This window comes from Canis lupus, chromosome 29 (genome assembly GCF_011100685.1).
Source record: "Canis lupus familiaris isolate Mischka breed German Shepherd chromosome 29, alternate assembly UU_Cfam_GSD_1.0, whole genome shotgun sequence".
In the NCBI taxonomy this organism is placed as follows: domain Eukaryota; kingdom Metazoa; phylum Chordata; class Mammalia; order Carnivora; family Canidae; genus Canis; species Canis lupus.
In genome coordinates, this window is record NC_049250.1 from 33,776,515 (window position 1) to 33,799,149 (window position 22,635).

Consider the following 22,635-nt stretch of genomic DNA (forward strand, 5'->3'; position numbering starts at 1 on the left):
TTATGGCATCTATTCTATTATTTAATGTAATTATGATATATTTGCATTGAGATTTGTAATATAACTCTTGGTTTTCTATTTGTACTATCTTTTTTTATTGCTTTTTTTCCCCACTTTCATGCTTTCCTTCCTAAACATTACCTGGCTAACTATACATTCTTTCATTTACTTCCCTAATAATTGCTGCATATATGTCCTTGATTTACTGGAAGCTATGACAAATTAGTATTTTTCCACTTTGAGGAAACTGAATAATTTAGAACAGTTTAACACTAATTAATTGTTTGCCATTTGTTTTTTTTCTGTAATTTAATTCTACGTGTATTTGCCCACCCATCAAACATTATTACTGTTTTATATAGTCAATATTCATTTCAATTCACATATATATTTTTTTATCCTTTTTCTTTTACTCGTCATTACTTCCTCATTTCCTGCCTTAATCTGAGATCACTTCTTCAGGAAAAATTCCTTCCACTATTTCTTTCTAGCTCAGATCTGCTGAGGTCAAATTCCCTCGGTTTTTATTTATTTGAAATATCTATATTTTATCTTTATTTTTAAAAGATATTTTTACTAGTTAAATAATTTTAAGTTGCAATAATTTTCTTAAAGTACATTAAAGATGCCACTCTAGTGTTTTCAGCAACTACTGCTGCTGCTTCTTTGTTCCTTCTCCTTCCCAAACTATCTTCCCCCTCTCCCTCTTCTTCTTCCCCCCACCCCTCCTTGTTTTCTTTTCTCCTGTTATTTTTCAGAGAAATTTAGTTGATTGATGGTCTTATTTCCTTTTTGAAGGGAATATCCTCCCATCACTCTGACTATATCTTTAAATTTTCCTCCTTATCTTTGGTTTTTGGATTCTTTTTGTAATGTGCCTAATTTTTTGTTTCTTGGTAAAATGCAATGAATCTGTGGCTTGTTGTCTTTCACTAGTTTTGGAAAAATTTCATAATACTTTGCTCATATAATGATTTTCCTATCTTCTTAAAAAATATTTTATTTATTTAATCATGAGAGACACAGAAAGGCAGAGACATAGGCAGAGGGAGAAATAGGGTCTCCAAAGAGTGCCCAATGCAGGACTCGATCCCAGGATCCCATGATCATGACCTGAGCCAAAGGCAGATGCTCAACTACTGAGCCACCTAAGCGTCCCCCTTTCTTTCTTTCTTTCTTTCTATCTATCTATCTATCTATCTATCTATCTATCTATCTATCTATTTATCATCTATCTATCTATCATCTATCTATGTATTTCTCTGTGGCACTATAAATGCATGTTAGATCTACAGTGAAAGGCCTCTATATTTCTTAAACTATTCTGGCTTTTACCTTTTCATTTCTGTTAGCTTCGGTCTTGGTAATTTCTATTGATGTATCTTCCAATCCACTAATGCTCTGTTTTGCTGTTCAGTTAGTTGTTAAATCTATCTACTACGTTATTTTTTCTATTATATTCTCATTTCTTGAATTTAAATTTTATTCTTTATAAATTCCAGTTCAGTGGTGAAATTTATATTGTCATCTATATTCTTGAATATATTGAAAACAGTGGAAATTCAAGTCTGAAAATTACAATATCTGAATTTCTTGTAGGTATATTTCTACCTTTTTCTCCTTTCTTTCAATTTTTAATCATTTGGTCTGTTCTTCAGGCATGCCTAGTAATGTTTGTTTTTAAGCCAGGCATTAAGTGTAAAACATTGTAAAAGTTCTGGATGATGATATCTTTTGCAGAGGGGATTAAATTCTTCTGTTAAAGGGTATGTTGCAATCATGGTTGGAGAACTTAGAACTGGATTCAGTTTTTCCTAGGCCTGGTTTTGTTTGTTTTGTATATTTTCCTAAAGTATAGCTTTTCAGGGTTTTCAGTGAATATTTACTGGGATTCTTTTCTTCTTGGCTGTCCCTGGATTCTAATAGTTAATCTCTGCAGCACAGTGAGACTGTAGAAATCTCTGCTTAGATTTTATACTGTTAAATTTTATATTCTGTTTGGCTTCCTGGCCTTTTGCCTTATGCAGCATATGAATCATCAAATGCCTTAAAAGGAAAACAGTAAAAAATATTGGCTCACCTCTATGGGTTTCTCTGAAACATTTTGACTCCTTGTTTACTTTGCTTTTCTTTGATATATTCAAAATTCTGTTTTTATTTATTTGCTATTATTTAATTTATCTAACATTTATGATTTTTCTTTTTTTCTTTCTGGGGGGTAGTTATCTGAGAAGAGCTACTTTATTATAGGTAGGGTGGAAGAATTTTCATCTAACATCTTCCAGATTAAAAACAAAAAAACTTAATTAAATGAGTTAAATCTTTATTTTGCCATTTGAATAATAATTATTTAATTTAAGAAAAACTTTAGTGAAATGATATGTTTTCTTATTTTCAGTTTTTAGAGTTTATAATACTAGATATTGTCAGTCTGTTCCAGGACAATAATTTAAAGAATAAACACGAGGCTCATACTGTTTTCTCAGAAGACTAATTGAAACTCTGAAGAAGATAAACAATATTAGGAGAATAGCTCAGATAATTGATGCTAAGAATAATTGTACATGGAATAATTTGTGGTTGAAGTAGGAGAACAGATTAATTGGAATATAAAAGCTAAGGAACATCTGGGAACTTTGTTTTTGTACTTTTTTTTCTATGAAGCCAAGGAAATTCTAGTATAAATAAAATTGCGTAATGTGAAATTCTGTAGAGGACATCTAGATCTGTCGTAGGACAAGTTCATTGTGGTTTGAACTCACAAGCTAAAAAAAAATTAGAAAGTTATTAAGTGAGACTGAAAAATGCCATCTTTAACAGCGGATGGATTAGCAGGAAATTTGTTGTCCAATTTTATAGCAGAGTTTGTGGTTGCAGAAATGTCAGTGATTTTGTTGGTCATTCTTGTTGCTGAGTCTTGTGGGGATGGTGTTGTATAAAATGTGTATAGCTTGTCAGACATCAATTCTTTCAAAGTGCTTTTATAAGTGTTAGTTTGGTAAATTTTCCTACAGTCTGGAAATGGTTTTGTAGCAAGTATACTATTGTACCTATTATATTTCACTGCATTATTCATACTATACAGACACAAAAGTGTGTGTGGATAATTAAATGTGATTTGGTAGCTATATTTCTTAATGTTTAAGCTACTTTGAATTATAGGCATTATAGGTTTTAGCATTCCGATGACTACATTTTCTTATTAAAAGTTGCAATTTAGATTCATTTATTTAAACCAGTGATTCTAAAATGAGGACAATTTTGCCTCCCAGGTGACATTTGGCAATATCAGGAAATAGTTTTGCTTGTCATAACTGGGGTGAAATTCCATTGGCAACTGGAGGTTGGAGGTCAGGAAAGTTCCTTGATATCTTATATTACACTAGTAGATCCTTTAGCATTATCTGGCCCAAATGTCAGTAGTGCCAAGTTTAAGAAACTCTGATCTAAAGATGAAATTAATATAAATAAAACTATAGAGAAAACATACATCATTGCATTGTTATTCAAATCAACAAGCATTCTGAGTGTCTCATATTTATCAGATATGTATTTTCAAAGGTGAATAGATATGGATCCTATGTGAGAGAAAATGTATACACCAATATACATTTTAATAAATGAAAATTAGTACTTTTTCATGAGAAATAACATTTATATTAGAAATGACAATGAGGGGGATCCCTGGGTGGCGCAGCGGTTTAGCGCCTGCCTTTGGCCCAGGGCGCGATCCTGGAGACCCGGGATCGAATCCCACATCGGGCTCCCGGTGCATGGAGCCTGCTTCTCCCTCTGCCTGTGTCTCTGCCTCTCTCTCTCTCTCTCTCTCTGTGTGACTATCATAAATAAATAAAAATTAAAAAAAAAGAAATGACAATGAGATAACTGTAAGAATATATGCATGTCAAGACATGCCTCTGTTTTAACTTAACAGGTTGACTATAAAATGCATCTCCTAAAATATTCAACAATAAACTTATTGTATTCAGTAATATAAATTATTGTAGAGGGCAATGAAGTGAGAAAATCATATCTTTTTCATAGTGAAAAGAGAAATAATAAAATGCATCAAATGGGGGCCAATGAAGGAAATACAGTGAAAAATACAAGTTTATCTCGACGATTCCAAATGGGGTAACCTTACATAAGGAAATGAAAAGTACTGGAACTTTGAGCCTTAAAATTTGTGTACAAAGTTTCAGATCACTTTGGTTGTATTTTGTTTACTATAGTCCTTAAATGTATTAAATGTACAAATTTCCAGCTGAGCATACATTTTTGTAACTGCTAATTGCTGAGATCATAGTTATGAAATCATCTTGCCTGTTTTTATTCTGTAGATTATCAAATCTACTGTTCAACCTCCAGAAAAGTGAGTACAATACCAAGTTGACTCTCAGTCAATATCAACTGATAATAATTGCTAGAAACATTTCAATACTTTGTTAGATGGAGACAATTTGGGAATTTAAAGACAACTTGAATTTGCTTGCTTGAAGCCACAAAATTTGGATTACAAATTTGAAAGAAAAAAGGGAAGAAAAAAAGAAGGCAATTTTAGAAGAGAATAATTCCGTGAGCCCAGGCATCTTCCAAAATTATAGTATTTATAGTAACCCTTCTAAGCAGATATTATCACCATTACATCAAAGGAAACTGAAATTAGTGTGTTACTCAGCTCCCAATTAGAGAGATGAAACTTGAATTTAGGTCCTTTGAAGCAAAGTTAGTGGTTGTTACGGACTGAACATTTGTGTCCCCACAGAACTCATATGTTGAAGCTTAATGCCCAAAGTGATGTTATTTGGAGGTGGTGCCTTCAGGAGATGATTGGGTCATGAAGGTGGAGCCCTCGTGAATGAGATTATTATTGTTCTTATAAGAGACCCCAGAGAGCTCCCTCATGCCTTCTGTTATGTTGGGTTTAGCAAGACAACTGTCTGTGAACTGTTAAGTAGGCTCTCACCAGATAAAGAATCTGCTAGTGCCTTGATCTAGGACTCTCCAATCTTGAGACTGTGAGAAATAAATTTCTGTTGTTTTTAAGTCACCCAGTTTGTGGATTTTGTTAGCAGCCTGAGTTAAGTAGGACAGTGGTCTTTCTTCAAATGGTGCTGCTTCTTTTTAACAGGTACTTATGTTTTTGAATAAAAGTCTATTTTGTATGAGCAGTTTTTGTGGATAGCAATAAAGATAAAAATAAAAATACCCAAACATTGCTGATGAGGGGCTCGCAATGCTGGGAGGACCAAATTTTGTCTTTATAATGATGACTTCTATGTAATTAATAGAGCTAGAGTAGCTATGACTAAATAGAGTTTTATCTTTCCTTCCCTTCTTTTCCTTTTCTCCCCCCCTCTTTTTTATTGCTAAGAACAATAAATAGAGTTCCTCTACTTGTTAAATAGCTACTCTAACTTGAGGGGAAAATGTGATATGTCTAATCCTTAAATATATATGTACTTAGAAGAGTCTATTCTAAAATCTTCCTAATCTTCATATTATGGATTTATATTTCAAAATGAAATACAGAATCTATGAGACTATTTTATAATTTGAGAGGTTTTTAGGCCCAGAAATTATTCCATTCCTGACTTAGAAACAATAGCAGGAAGCAGAATAGTAATAGTAGGATATTGTAAGTCTCATCTTAATATAGTAGGATATTGTAAGTCTCATCTTAATGACTTTCTATCTATGAATGAGAAGACTCTATGACAAAGAATTTTTTTGTAATATCTATTTATTCTAATATAAAATTTAAGCAAAAGTTGGTTTTAAATGGAGGTGATTTGGGAAGAAAAAAGCATTTGTTTGTCTTGAAAAACAAATTTCCTTGTTAATGTGTTCTTAATAATATCATAATATCATAATTCTTGATAATGTGTTCTTTTTTTTTTAATTTTTATTTATTTATGATAGTCACACACAGAGAGAGCGAGAGAGGCAGAGACATAGGCAGAGGGAGAAGCAGGCTCCATACACCGGGAGCCTGACGTGGGATTCGATCCCGGGTCTCTAGGATCGCGCCCTGGGCCAAAGGCAGGCGCTAAACCGCTGCGCCACCCAAGGATCCCTTGATAATGTGTTCTTATCTCTATTTTCCAGTCTCCTTTTTTTATTCTCCATTTTGAAACCTGAGTATGTTTTAATTAAAAATGTTTTTTCAGATTTATTTACATTAAGAGTGAATAATCAGTATTATGCAGGAGAAGCCAAACATACAAACAAACAAGTAAACAACAAAGGAATCATACTCATGGTATTCTTCAAAAGCATAGCAAACACTAAATTATAAAGTCAACCAAAATTATTAAAATTTTTGTGTAGTTATAGAACTCTGTTGTGTAAAGTTAGAGAAGTAAAGCAGTTTAAGGAGGATTAAAAAAATCCTCATGTGTCCTTATAGGAAGACAATAAATAAATCTAAAATTGATGAATATAAAGATAACAGAATATGCATATCATTTAGAAATCTGGTGATATGTCATGACAGGAAAAAAAAAAACTACTGTAGTCAAAGTGGTTACCTGTGTGAGAGATCAGAGGAACAGTGAGAAAGGTTGTCACATTATTTTGTTAGAAGTCTTTTAGTACTATTTGCAAAAAAAAAAAAAAAAAAAAAAAACCAGTATGGGATAAAGAATTTAGGGAAAATAATTTGTATACCATTATTTTATGTCTTCATTTATTTGTTAATTGCTTTATTGGTATGATTATTATATTATATTTAAATTGTAAGGTTATGAGGTTCTGTTTTTCAGGTGTATTTTCTTTTTTTTTTTTTTTTGTATTTTCATTTTGAAGGATTAATTTCCTGAAATACTAAGTCTGGATTTGTTTAAGGAATTAAATAATTAAAAGCTATCAAAAAAAAGTGAAGATGTTGACTAATTCATGTTGATCTAATTTTTAATATACTCTGACAGGTACATATGTGTGTGTTCAGCATTCCATATAGAAACTGAAGTCACAAATATAATCAATGTAGAATAAAAAGTAAAGTAAATTTAGATATGCTTTTTCTTATGAATGCTGTACATTATTCATTGAATTTAACACATCTGCTGAGTTTTCAGCAGTATTATCATCATACAACAGAGATGATTAGTTGTCAAGATAAACATTTCTAAAAAATTTTTTAAAAATGCTTGATGGCACTAATTTTTTTAAGCAGCTTGCTAAATGTCTTATGGCTGCTGGAGTTAATAGAAGTAACCATGGAAACTGTCTCACAATGCTTTGTGGTTGAATGGGATTTAAAATATCCATTTTAAAACATAAACACTTTGACAGCTGTAAGAATATTTACATTTCCTCAAATTTTAATTTGATGGCACTGCTTGGAAAATGGGAGAAATAAGCACTAAAACAGAAGCAGCTTTAGATATTCTTGGAATTCTTATGAAGTACTCCAGCACTTTGGTTTATCTTTAGGCTTAGGTCTACTTTTTGGGAAATAATGAAGGATTAGGAAAATTGTGAAATTCTGCACATGGTGTCCAGGGACATGGAAATCATGTTTTTTTTTCTTATCTCCACATATCCTATTCCTTTTGCTCATTCTTCCTTTTTCCTCTTTTTCCTAATCTACCTGACTAAATATATTTTAAATATTTAAATTTATTTTGAAATAAAATTTGTCAGTGTACTTTGATGTTTCAGAATTATTCAGAGATGTAATATATCATTAGTATTCTTAGTAAATATGCACATTTGCCACATTCTCTGAAGTGGGATGTACAGTAATTTGTCTAGAGCTCAGGATACGATGAGGAGAAAACAGCTCCAGCCATAATATCTGTGTTCAAGGCAAGAAGGAGAATGAATAATGATGTCCATCCCTTCCTCTTTTTATCTAACATAATAATAATGGGAAGCATCAAATGTAGATTTGATAAAAATTATGAGGAACAAACATGAATTGTGGGGAGAGGGAGGAAGACATGAAATTTATTTATTTATTTTTAAAAAGATTTTATTTATTCATGAGAGACACAGAGGGAGAGGCAGAGACAGAGGGAGAAGGAGGCTTCCTATGGGGAACCCAATGTGGAATTTGATCCCAGGACCCCAGGATCACTACCTGAGCCAAAGTCAGAGGCTCAATCATTGAGCCACCCAGGTGCCCCAAGACATGAAATTTAAAGGGTATAAAAGATCTCAATCCTAAATTTACATAATAATAAGTCAATAGTGGATGTCTATAATTGTAAAATCAAGAAATTAGTGTATCAGTACCCATCCCTCCCTCAAATCCCCCCTTCCGCATAGCAATACAAGGCTATGGAGGTATGTATTAGTCACAGCTGTTCCATATAATATTATACTTTCTCATACAACATTTTGTTTCTCACCAAAATGATAGTCTTTGAGTGTTTGATTTTTTTTCATTTATTCATTTGTTTTTATGTCTATCATTACTTTATTCCAAAATGTCCAAAAAAAGCAAAACTCTTTTAATAAGATCAAATATATCAGGTTATCTAGAATTCTTTTTCCCTAGAGGTGAGCTTTCTAGAAGCCTCTGTTCTGCTTCATTCTATAATAGATGCTGTCCAGGCCTGATGCACTTTTTTGTCATTCTGGGACTTTCTTCTGCTTCATCCTGGGAATTCTCCTCAACTTTCACTTGCAGTGGATAAACCTAGCAAATGCTGTGTCTTCTCTCTCCATTCACTCTCTCTCTCAGGCAACAGTTTCTCTACAAACTTTGGAGAATGTAGAATTCTTTGAGACCTTGAATGTAAAAATATGTCTTTATTCTGCTCTCACATTTAATTGCTAGCTTGGCTGGACATAGAATTTAGAGTTCAAAATTTTACCTCAGAATTGTGTTTCCTTGTCTTTCAGCTTCCAGGTTGCTTTTGTGAGAAGCTTGATGCTATTGTGATTAACAATTATTTAAAAGTGCCTTTTTTAAAAAAAAAAATTTCCTTTTTCTAAGTTTTTAGGATCTTTATTTCTAGAATTCTGAAACTTCACAATAATATAACTCTTGTGGACATTTTTTCATTCATTTTGCTGGCCATTTGATTGGCATTGTCAGTCTCTAAGTCACTTCCTTGTGTATTTTAGATTTCTTATATTATTTCTATGATAATTTCCTCACTCTCCATTTTTGGGGAAGCCATTAGTTAAATATTAGCACTCCCTTTCTGGAATTGATAGTGGCTGTTCTAAATTGATTATCTGATTTTTTTTAATTTTTTAAAAATTTTTATTTATTTATGATAGTCACAGAGAGAGAGAGAGAGAGAGAGAGAGGCAAAGACACAGGCAGAGGGAGAAGCAGGCTCCATGCACCGGGAGCCTGATGTGGGATTCGATCCCGGGTCTCCAGGATTGCGCCCTGGGCCAAAGGCAGGCACCAAACCGTTGCGCCACCCAGGGATCCCGATTATCTGATTTTTAAAAGCTTTTTCTATTTTATCTTTAATGGAAGGTAAATTCTTTCAACTTTATCTTCCAACCTTTCTGTTGAATTTGAGTATCTGCTACCACAATTTAAACTTCCATTACCCTTTTATTTTATTTTTCAAATATTTCTTTTTCATAGCATCATTTTCTTATTTTAAGGATTTAGTATTCCTTTGTCTTTCTTGGATTATTAATTTTTTAAAAATATATTTCCAAACCAGAACACTTTCTGGTTCTTCCAAAAGTTTATTTTTGTGTTTTTGTTTTTGCCTCTGTCTTTCATGTTGGAAATTTTCTCAATTGTTTGGTTATCGTCTGTTGCCCATTCATATTTGAGATTGAGGCACTCAATTGCTGATTCAAACTTGTATTTGTAGGCCTCACAGAGGATGAAAGAGTTTGGTACTGTTTCAGTCTCAGACATCTTTTTTCCTAGGGCTGTGTTGGTTTTCAAACTGCCCCCTGTACACAGAAGGCAGGTGAGACTAAAGAAAGACAAAGCAGACCCCTCCACATTGGTAGGTGACAGGTTTAATAGGCAAGAACTTCTGTATGAGGCTTGGTGGCCACAAGACTAGAGAATCTGTGCACAGGCCCTCCCTTAAAAGTTTTTAATGGGATTTTTAAAAAAAGATTTTATTTATTCATGAGAGACACAGAGAAAGAGGAGGAGAAATAGGCAGAGGGAGAAGCAGGCTCCTCGTGGGGAGCCCAAGCAGGACTTCATCCTAGGACCCTGGGATCACAACCTGAGCCAAAGGCAGCCAACCACTAGCCACCCAGGTACCCCTTTAATGGGATTTTAACAGGATTCAGTTCACGAATACTTTTCAGACAGCATCAGCCAACACATTGCTGTCTCAGGGCACCTTGAAAATGGCTCCTCTGTCAAAATGGTTAGCAAAGCCTACATTTTAAAGACAAGGAGGTAGTGAGAAGCCTTTGATTGTCTGGATCTACTTGAGGGTCAAAAGGGAGTCATGTCATCTTGATGATCTCCCCTAACAGGCTGGTTAGTTTCTCCCAAATATAATCTTTCAGTCTGTTAGCTGTTGGTAGTATAGGTCCATTCATCTGTCTGAGGACACTGTGGCTCCCTCCATAGTTGGCTATTGTGGACATTGATGCTGTGAACATTGGGGTGCAGGTGTCCTGTCATTTCACTACATCGGTATCTTTGGGGTAAGTACCCAGTAGTGCAATTGCTGGGTCGTAGGGTTGTTGTCTTCATTCTTAGTATGTGATGTTGTTATTTCTATTTCTTAGCTTTTGACCTGAGCTGTTAGGTTTCCCTTATTGAAAAAGAGAAGATATGGGAGGAGCAGCATTTTGAGGGACAGATGAATCAAAGGATTGGTTTCCAATATGTTAATTTTTGACATTTCTATTATAAATATATATCAGTTAAAGAAATTGACTTGACAGTGGAATATAAGCATCTGGAGCTCAGGTGAAGGCCTGGGACAAGAGATAAAAATGAGTCATTAGTTTCTGGGTGGTATTTAAAATCATGGACCTGAATAGAATCACCTGACTATAAGGATGTACATGTAGAGAAAAGAAAAGAGCTCAATTATAAACTATATCAAATGATATTGTGAGTGTAAATGGACCAAGTTCTGGGGATTGGTAATTGTATTTGGGAATATGAGGTAGTTGGTGACTTCAACAAAAGTTAAATGATAGGGAAGAAATCTTGATGGAGTGGACTACAGAGAGAGATTGGACAATAAGTTGCCAGCAAGACTCCTTTTGGGAAGTTTTATGTGAAATAATGGTCATGAATATTCTATTTTCAACAGAGGGTGTTGTTTTAATCTGTTCTCAGAGAAAAACTTGAAATATAGATAGAGAAATATATAATAGTCACTAACATGTTATAAATAATAATAATTATGCAATAAATATATAAATTTAAACATATATACTATGCAAAATATAATAGAATTATGAATATACTTGTTATATTGATATATCTCCATAATCTTAGAAATTACATATATGTATATATATGTGTTACACATATAAACATTTAAACATATATAATCTGAGATTTACTAAAATTATTCACAGTAATTTTGGTTTAATGAATTTCTCCATATATTTGAATGGTCTTTCCAAGGTTCTGGGAGGAACCCTAGCAATGTGTTCATATAGTTATATGTTTTTGAAATTTTGAAAAGTACATTATATTTGTATTATTTTTATTAAAGAGGGACTGGCTATTACACAAGTTTTAGGCTCCACAAAATCTGGATATGCCCTTGGATATTTAAAATCAAACATTTCTTCTTTGCCTCCCTTGCTCCTTCCCTCTTTTTCCTCCTCTTCCTCTTTCTCTCGTTGTTTTGTTCCTTCTCCTTTCCCTTTTCCCCTACCTCTTTTTATGATCCTATGTAGTGGGTACTATTATACTTACTTTACAGATACAGAAATCTAGGCACAGAGAAGTTAAACAACTTGCCTATTATCTCATAGGACAGGTAGAGATAATAGGAGAGTTATTAACTTATACAGAGCCCTTAGGCAGTTTATAAAAAAAAGCACCTCTACCCCTAAGCACAGAGAGTACAAAAACACCTCTGTGGGGGGATGGAACACTTTATTTTAATAAGAGACACCTCGTTCCATAGACATTTGCTTCTCTATATTTGGCATTCTGCTAGGCCAGCAGGGTAGAAATGGATATTAGGCGGCTCCTACATCTTTACCCTGGCTCCTCTGGGAAGTACACAAATCGTACAACCATGCATGGTGATTTCAGCTTTAATTACAAGGGAATATATATAAAATGCACATTAATACTCTTATATTAAAAATATTACCCTAAAAGGACACCTGGGTGGCTCAGTTGGTTAAGCTGCTGACTACTGCTCACGTCATGGTCTCAGGGTCATGGAAGTCTACTTGTCCTGCTCCCTCTCCCTTAGCCCCTCCCTCTACTCCTGGTCTTTCTCTCTCTCTGTCTCTAATACATACATACATATATAAAATCTTTAAAAAATTGCCTTAGAAATCTATATGTTTACTAAAAATATATATTAGGAAGAGTAAAATTTCAAAAAAGTGTTTATAACAATAATCTGTAAATATAGATTATAAGCTAATAGTGATTCACTACATGAATAAATAAAAAAAAAGTTTTATTCTCACTAGCCATTAACATCCAGAAATATTCTTGTCCAAAAAAGTCCCTCAACCAGAATATATATGAACTATGTGAAGATAATGATAATACTTAAAGAGATCACATGAGCATTTGAATATATTCATGACTATTTAATGCTTCTGGTTGGGAGGATTACATTTTATGGGTATTTTTCCCCCAATTAAAATCTATAATACATTCAAACAGATATACACAGGTATACATTACAACCAGAAAACTTAAGCTCATAAAAACAGAAAATACATATTTGAAAAAATACTAAAACTTAGTTGAAATTTTTGGTAGGCAGAATTCTAAAAGATCCCTCATGATTTCTGTCCCTGGTGTTACACCTGTATCTGCATTTGTGTATGAATGGACCCTGTGACTTACTGCTAACCAGTAGAATATGGCAAAGGTGATGTGCTGTGACTTTTATGATTTTGTTACATTTTACAAGAGTTTATCTTAGCAGATTGGAGAGACTCTCTACCTTGAAGAAGCAACCCACCGTACTGTGACTGCTTATGGAGAGGGCCTTATGACTGGGAATTATAGGTGGCCGTTAGTACCTGAGAACAGCCTCCACCTGATGGTCAGTAAGAAATTGGAGCCCTCAATCCCAAAAATGCAAGAAAAAAATTCTGGAAACCACTTGATTTAATGGAATTGTGTTCTTTAGTTAAATCTCCAGATGAAAATACAGACTAGTTGCCACTTTGCAACCTTGTGAGACCTTGAACAGGAGAGCCTGTTAGGCCATGCCCAGAATCTTGACCCACAGCGGTGGTGACATAATAAGTGTGGTGTGTGTGTGTTAAGCCTCTGAGTCTGTGCTAATTCCTTATGCAGTAATAGAATATTAATACAAAATATAGAGGAAAATATTAAAACCTGTATAACAACATCTCTTACTAAAAATAGAATATTGTGCCTGAATAGACAAAGAAGAGATAATTTTGACTTTGGTCTTACTACATGGTAAGAAAGGAGCGTGACAAATTAAATTTAAATACCTACTCATACTTGCATTTACTGATACCTACCTCTTGTCTCCATTTGAGAATCTCTGCCAAAGCACGGAAGTAAATAGATAGATTAGGTGTATTATATTGAGAAAAATCAAATCATGATAAAGTATTTTTCAAATCTTAGTCTATTGTAACCTAGGAGTAATAAAATATGTCACAGAAAGAAAGGATAGTCTATATGCATATTTCAAAACTTCTGATCATAATAATTTAAAATAAAGATTAAATTAAAAGTGTTTCTATCAACTGTTAAGAAAGTATAGTATATCTATTATAGGGTGAACTAATAGAATCTGAAATAGGAAATGAGTCATCAGTAATATAATTCATAAAATATAAGCAAAATTTATAATATAATTCATAAAATATAAGCACAATATGTAAACCTTTTTTTTCAAAAAAGTTTTACACATGAAGGAAGAACCAGGCCAGCAATAGATACTTCTTCCTTTGATTAAAGACTTAAGAATGTGAGCAGTGAGTAAAGATGGTACTGACTCTGAGAAAGTTTTACTTTCTGCATCTTTTGCCCTGGCTTACCACAAGAATTATTTGCAGAGACTATATTTTAATAGTAGTAAATCTCAAATTTCTCTTTTAATGCAAAATTCTTTTTCTGAAAAGCCAAAGTCGCAATTGTCAAACTGGGTATAAAATTTCTGTGGCTGTATGTAGTGAGTCAGTAGGTACTCACTTTTCTTGTATCAGTGGAAAAATATTCATTTGCTGTATGATCCCCACATTTATTTTTTTCCTTCTAAACTTTTCCTTTCTAATTACAAAAATGTGATCATCTTAATCTCCATCCCCACTGACCTCCCAGAATGGCTTTTATAATCATTTATAGTCATGTTGAATTTACTATCTTTTTTTTTTTTTAAATGGAGCTTCTGGGATCCCTGGGTGACGCAGCGGTTTGGCGCCTGCCTTTGGCCCAGGGCGTGATCCCGGAGACCCGGGATCGAATCCCACGTCGGGCTCCCGGTGCATGGAGCCTGCTTCTCCCTCTGCCTGTGTCTCTGCCTCCCTCTTTCTCTCTCTGTAACTATCATAAATAAATAAAAAAAAAATTAAAAAAAAATAAAATGGAGCTTCTTTCACAATTTGAAATAACCCTTTGGTGAGAATTCACCAGGCCTGAATGTGTTATGTGTGCTCCCCAGTCTGAGATTTGTTCAGGAATCTGGGCTAATCTGATGACATTTCTAATAGTTTGATTTGTCTTTGTTTTGTGTGTTCCAAGCAAGTGTATTTCAGACGATATTAAAATTGTGTAAGAACATATGTTTTCAAAGAAAACTGTACAAGCCCATTTTCCCCAAATACTTCTTTTAAAGAAGAAGCAGCAGCAGCTCTGACACGACCACACTACTCTCCTAATGGCTTTGGTGCAGACATTCCCATAATTATTCTACCCTGTGGTATGTCTTGTTAACATAGCTAAGTTTGATGGAGAAAATGACTTAGTCAGAATACATATAGGATCTATCTTCAGCTGAGTACAGATAGTCAGTTGTCTGTCTTTTTGGTGAGAGTAGACCATTTGTGACATCAAGGCTATGGCACCAGCTAAATGAAAAGTGAACTAGGATTGTGGTGAGCCAGCGAGTCAGCTCCCAGGTTAAGTGGTAATATTCATTCTAAAATATGAGCAAACTACAAAGGTCTGAAAGGACAACCAGGATTACTCCTAATTTCTGTGTAGGTTTATATTTTCTTAGTTATTCAAGATAAAATTAATTTCAAAGAATAATTCTTGACAAGGGCAGCTTCTTTCATTGCTGTAATTGTAGGCTTGAGAGAAATAGACATATTGATGGCTGTATGTATACTCTTAGTTTTTGCATGTAAGTGAGCTTTGTCATTTTCCTAGAAGGTGCCTAAATTAATAAGGAAAATTTGACATTTTTAAACAGCTAATATTTTAATTGTTTACTATAAATCAGGTGTCATATTAAAGTGCTTTTTACATTATATCTCATTTCCTCCCCTTAAATTTAATAGAATTTCATGTAAACCTTGAGGCTTAGGTTAAAAGTATTGCACAACTCTACAGTTCAAAACGGAGAGAGGTCTTTGTATATGTGGGGAAAAAATGATTTTAGCTGATTGTAATCTTAGTACAAGCCATCTACTGATGTGGTTGCCAAGAAAATTAACATATAGCTGTATTAATAGTATAACAACTAAGGCACAAGAAATTATGGTGCGGATCATAATTTTAAGCATGTGTTTCCCTTTTGGTTATGTGTTCTGAAAAGGGGACTGGTAAATTGTAGCCCAGCAAGATGAAGGTAACTGTAATAGTGAATGACTTAAAAGCTATATCATATGATGAATAGTTCATGGAACTTTGGAACTTAGCTAGAGACAATACATAGGAATGATATAATAGTTGATAGCTGCCTTTAAGTTCATCGAGACTTCCTTAACACAGGGGCTATGTTCTTGGAAAAGAGAAATGTTAACTGAATCAGTATTATAAAGCTAGTTATATAATGGTCCATGTGGACCCCATATGGATATCAGTTATCTCAGCATCATTTTTTGAAAAGACCGTGAATTTCCCAATGCTCTGCAGTACCATCTTTGCTCTAGATGAAGTGCCCATATATTCTAGTAGTTGGTGTTCTGTTTTTTTTTTCTCTTATAGTCTATTGATGTAGCTTTATGCTGAGATTATATCTCCTTTATTACTTAAATTTTTAATTAAACTTGGTATCTCATAAAATCCTCAAATCTTTTTCTTTGACTTTGAGAGTCATAACTATTCCTATTCTTTGAATCTACATGTAAAATTTAGAACCAGATCATCAATTTGAGGTTTTGACTAAGATTCCATTATTAATCTATTAATATAGGGAAATTTGACATCTAATACTGAGTCTTCAATTCATGAAGTTTTTCCTTCCATTTACTTAAATCTTTCAAAATTTCTCTCAATTATGTTTATAGTTTTCTTAAAATAGGATTTGATGACTTCTGTTAGAATCATTTGTAGGAGTTTCATATGTTGATGCTATTATAAATGATATCTTTTTTGTTTAAATTTCATAGTTGATTTGCTTAATGCTACTATATGGAAATTGCATTTGGTATATTGACCAAATGGCAATATATCTAGCACCTTGTTAAACTTATTTATTAATTAAAATAATTAATCTGTAACTCTCTGTTTTTCCTATACGCAATCTTACCATCTGTGAATGGCGAGATTTTTTTTCCTTCTTTCTTTCTTTATGCCCTTTCCCTTGTAATGACATTACTACACTGGCTTTTATCTTCAGTAAATGTTGCTCTTTCAAATAGGGTTGATGATTTCTCGTGCAACCTTTAACAGGTATTCATCAACTGATATTTACTAAAACAACATATCTGATTTTATTTTAAAAAAATGTTTTATTTATTTATTTGAGAGACAGCAAGAGAGCATGAGCAGGGTGGGGGGGGAGGGGAAGAGGGAGAAGCATACTCCCCACTGAGCAGGGCTCTATCCCAGTACCGTGAGATCATGACCTGAGCTGAAGGCAGAGCTTAAAGGCTTAACCAAGTGAACCACCCGGTTGTCCCTAACATATCTGATATTAAATTAACTTTCTTACGTGTTTTCTGTCTTGAGCTTTCTATTTTTTGAAAGATTTTATTTATTGAGAGAGGGAGAGAGAGAGGGTATGAGGGGGGGAGGGGCAGAAGGACAAGCAGATTCCCTGCTGAGCATATTCCAGGACCCTGAGATCATGATCTGAGTCTAAGTAAGCCGCTTAACTGACTTAGCCACCCAAGTACGTCTCTCTTATGAATTTTCTATATTCTTTTTTTCTCCTATTGCATATTTCTTATTCTGTAATTTTCTAACATATTCTCTTGAAAATTAGATTATTTTATCTTTTTTGTTTTTCTAGAAATTACCAAATGAATCCTTGTCAAGGTGTAATGTTAATTGACACTTTTTCTCTCTTTTACATAAGGAAGGGGGCTTAGGCCACTGTAAATTCAGTCCTCTATCCTGAATTACATGTTATTTTTTATGTCTTTTAATTTTTCTATATTTTAGACCCCAAAAGATGTTGTTATTTTACAAAATCAGTAGTATTTTGTTGCCCTTTATTTCTTTTCATATATCCAATTTTGTTTGTCTAAAAAGTACTCTTTTAGTTTTGTTGGTTGGATTTTTTTTAATTTGTTTTTTTTTGCTTGTCTGAAAGTGTTATTACTCATTTCTATCCTTCACTTCCAAAGAACATTTTCTCTGGGAATAGATTTCTAGATTTTGCTGTCTTATGATATAGGAGTTTTCTTATTACTTATCCTGTTTTAGGGTTTTTAAATCTGTAGCTTATTGTCTTCTATTACTTCAGCAAAATAGATATTTTCTATTTCAAATTTCCTTTTGTTTTATTCACTCATTTTTCTTATTCTGCAACAATTACATGTATGTTATGCCTTCTCAACTTATGCTCTATGTGTCTTACCCTCCACATTTTCTGTGCTTTTGTCCCTGCATGCTTCAGTCTGGCTATTTTCTTCTGACAAGTTTTAGTTCATAAATTCTATATCTATGTTTATCCTTCTGTTACTCAAATCTATTCAGTTCTTAATTTGATTGCTGTGTTTTTCATTTTTGTGATTTCAGATATTCCATATGCTTTTTATAGATTTTCCAGTTCTCTGCAGAAGTTCTAATTTTGTCTTTTATCTTTTTGAAGCATAGTAAGTATATTTTACAGCCTATGCCTGATAACTCTAATATCTGAATTTGTTGCAGCTTTATTTCTTTTGTCTGTTTTTCTGCTGTTTTGTTTTGTTTATAAGGTCTTTCTCTTCCTGGGCCTGACTAATTTTTTTATGTATTTGAAGAATTGTAGAGACATTGTAAGACCTAATGATGTCTTTCTCCAACAGGATTTACATCGCTTCTGATAGACTTTGAGGAACACTAGCAATATGGACTTCCTAATCTATTTTAAGGAATTGAGATGATTTAACATTGAGCTATAGTCCTCTGTGGTCCTATTTCTAATTCATCCTTACTCTGGAAATATAGCTTTTTGGGTTACTAACCAATTTGTAGTGATATTTATTAGGCATACCCTTAGCAGGCCTGGATGCCAATTTCTACTTCCCATTTTTATCTCTAAACTTTAGAAATGGACAGATTTGTAAAAGAAAGGCAACTCCAAATACTGGGTTCTTCATGGCATTATTAGCCCTCTGTTGCCTTCATGTAAATATTTTTATATTTTATCTAGGTATGAAAGTCCTCCAAATTTGCCACCAACCCAGCACCAAACTGGGGCATGCCCAAAGATACATATCTATAAATGTGAATGTTGGAACTTAAACCCAGTTCTCTGTAGCTCTAAAGCACATTATTCTTGACCAATATTTTGTTCTTTCTTATTAATGCCTATGTTTAAATTTCAAAGAGCAATGCACAATGATTTCTAGAAGTCACCAAAGAAGTACATATTATTGGAGTCTATGAAATTCAATAGAGTCCTGCAACAAACTTTGGGAATTAACCCTAGCCAGGGATAGATTTCATCTTTTTTAGTTAATGTCCCAGTGTCATCAGCATGATGGTGATTTAAATCTTCAGAAATACAGTTTCAATACTAAGGTCAGAGAAGGCAACAAATCAAAACAATTTATTCATTTCCAGTTAAAAAATAACCTATCATGAAGACTATGTCAACCAATTAGCGTCTCTATTTGTTGTAAGTGACTGGGAAAAAAAGCTGAATTATAATCAGAAGGTTACATGTAATCAGAACAAGAATTATTTGGATGTCACATAGTCTACCCCATTTCCAGGGCCAGGAGTCCCTAAATCCATGGACCAGAACACTCTGTTCCCTGGAAGAATGAGTGCTGCTGCCTTACAAGTTTTAAGGCTTCCATTTTTTTATGCACTGGGGTGGTTAATCCCTTCTTATTCCAGTCCTGTCTCCCTAAAGAAATGTCCAGGACACTTTGATTGGAGCCTTAGGTATTCCAAAACATTTCAGGTGAGTAATTATTGCAGCCACTCTTGTTTTATTTCTATAGTAGTCAATTGCACTGATTGTATGGATGGTTTTCTTTTTAAATTTAATTCAGTGCATAACTTTATGTATCATATATGTTATCTACATTATTATTGCCTAATATAGTAATAAACTGTATTCTATGTGTTTGGAATTTTATAAAATCTAGAAACTGCCTGTTAGATTGTAATTTTTTGAAAATTATTTTCAAAAAGTGTGATAAAAACATATGTTCATATATGTTCACATTATCATCAAAATATATTTAATTTTTACTTCTTATAATCTGCTAATGGTGTTACAATAAAAAAATACAATTACTTGTTTATGTCATCAAGCTAGATAATTTGCCTTTCTGGAAAGTTTTTGTTTATAAAAGGAAAGTTTTAGACTAGATGATATTGATGGTTTATTCTAGATTTAAAATTTCATGATGGGGCACCTGGGTGGCTCAGCGGTTAAGAGTCTGACTTATGCTCAGGTCGTGATCCTGGAGTCCCGGGATCGAGTCCCACATCAGGCTCCCTGCATGGAGCCTGTTTCTCCCTCTGCCTATGTCTCTGCCTTTCTCTCTCTCTCTCTGTGTCTCTCATGAATAAATAAAATCTTTTAAAAAGAATTTCATGACTTCATATAGATTTGGAAAAAAAATCATTCTACTGGCTATGTTTTTTAATTTAGGTATAGTTCATTTGCGTTTTGCCATCATTGGTCAAGGTACCTATAGAAACATCATCTCTTCTACATGTTGATGTATTTGAGCATTGCACTCATTTACTTAGAAATGGGATATTATTTAAGTATTTATTTGTTCTCTTATGTGAACAAAGTCTTTAGACTGATAAATTGTATTAGTCCTAGTGAATTAGCATGGGGTAAAATGGATAGAGAACAAGAAAACACAGGCTTTTCTCAATATACACATAAGGCATGCCTTAAAAAATAAAGTCCATTCTAGTAATTGTGCAGTTATTATGACATTACTAATTCTCATGGTGGTCTTTTGACTTTGCTCTTGATATCTTAAACAGCCTGATGCTACCAGAAAGCATTACATTTGTCTTTTGAAGATATTATTTATAGAAGTTTTATGACTTGCTGTGTTCCCAGACGCATTTTCCCTTTCCCTGTTTTTAAAATTATTTTTTAGTTATTATTTTTTAAATTTAAGTTCAAGTTAGTTAATATATAGTGTAGTATTGGGTTTCAGGAGTAGAATTTAGTGTTTCATCACTCACATATAACACCCAGTGCTCATCCTAGTAAGTGCACTCCTTATTGCCCATCACCCATTTAGTTCATCCCCCCATCTTCCTTTCCTCCAGCAACCTCCTTGTTTTTATCTTATTTTATTTTTCCTTCCCTTCCCCTATTTTCATGTGTTTTGTTTTTTAAATGAGTGAAATAATAGGGCCAAGAAGGAAGCTTTTAAAGTACAAGCAAATTGTATTTGGTCATAAATAGTTAAATCTTCCTTCCACCTTTCTCTAGGGTAAATGTAGGCATTTCCTTTAGACATTTCAGAGCATTCTTTACCTTTTTCATCTTCACAAATTAAAATTATTGAGCAAAGGCCATTTGTTCTCATTTAGTATTTAATTCATAACCTTGTATTTTTAAAATTTGCCTCTTTAAAATGTGATTGATCTCCACTGACATATTTTCCTGTATAATTTCTTCATACCTTATAATATACTTACTATTGTCACCTGAAGAGACCTAAGAATGTCCTTTCATTTTCATGTTCCTCCCCAATGAGGAATTTAAATAATCACTCACAAGTAGGAGAGAATATTTTGACCTAAGAATAGTTATCATCTGTACTTTTAAAAAATAATTATTCAAAAACCTACTGAGTAACTGTTATAGTCTTAAAAAGATGTACCAATAATCTCCTCTATAGCTTTAGCAAATTAGACTTTGAAAATATGTTAAGCATTCTGAGGTGTGGATAAGTAATCATCTGTTCTTCTAGTATTTAATTGCTTTTTTAATTGCGTCTGTGATTTTGACCTCCAACATAAAGCAAGCATGATTTATTGGGTTACTCAATAAAGCAGCAGAAGCACTTGTAGATGTTATCTTACTCATCACATTCTGACAAAGTTTTTAGTTAATTTACAGATGACTTGTACATGAGGAGGGGCTTAAAATTGTTTTCAGTGAATGGGACTAATAATGTTTTAAGTAGCATGTCCTTAAAATGGTAAGAAAAAATTCTTATTTTTTTTTATTTTGAATGAGGCAAGGAATTTGAGAAGAAAAGATGAATTGCTTTTCTATTTTAACATAATTTCATCTTTACCATGAACATTGGAGGTTGGTTTTATAAGAAATCTGAAGTTCCAGGTGATTAAATAATCTACCAATATGCCAATGTCTATATTTGCTCAGTTTATATGTGTTTAGGCCAAGATTTGAGACTGACCTGGTCTACTTAGTCTTGTGTTTTGGTAAGCTAATTTCAAATTTCCTAAAACCAAGGGGTGTATCAATCAATAAAATCATTTATAAAATTAACACAAAGGAAAAAAATATGGGATGCCTGGGTGGCTCAGCGGTTGAGCATCTGCCTTCAGCTCTGGGCGTGATCCCAGTCTCGGGATCACGTCCCGATGGGGCTCCCTGTGAGGAGCCTGCTTCTTCCTCTCTCTGTGTCTCTGCCTCTTTCTCTGTGTGTCTCATGAATAAATAAAAAAAATATTTTTTAAAAAAGGAAAAAATAATTTGTCAGGACCTGTGTGGGGTCTGATATTCAGCGTATTTAAAGCATCATTAAAATGTACTTAGAGAACCCTGCAAACGAAATTATTTTCTCTTTCCTTTCTCAGACAAGACTTTCTCACACAGAAAGGAAAATAATAAGTACCTTTTGGGATTACCCATGAATATTGCAATTTCAAAAACTATCTTCAACAAAACTGCATATTACATGAGACATGAACTAAGAAAAGATAAGGTTGAAGTGAAAAAAAGGGAACGATTTTTGTGCCTATAAGTTACACCTGCT

The 22,635-nt window shown here is 33.5% G+C and overlaps 1 protein-coding gene across 17 annotated transcripts in view; it reads left to right on the forward strand.

Moving 5' to 3' along the window:
* CNBD1 (cyclic nucleotide binding domain containing 1) overlaps nucleotides 1-22,635 on the forward strand; it is a 531,845-nt gene that overhangs the window by 139,721 nt on the left and 369,489 nt on the right. Inside the window, exon 3 of one of the 17 annotated variants that reach the window (XM_038579697.1) lies at nucleotides 4,341-4,372. The exons of the other annotated variants lie outside the window; for them this stretch is intronic. Within the exon in view, the coding sequence (XP_038435625.1) occupies nucleotides 4,341-4,372 (32 nt within the window). The remainder of the gene's footprint in view (nucleotides 1-4,340; nucleotides 4,373-22,635) is intronic. 17 annotated transcript variants of the gene reach the window in all.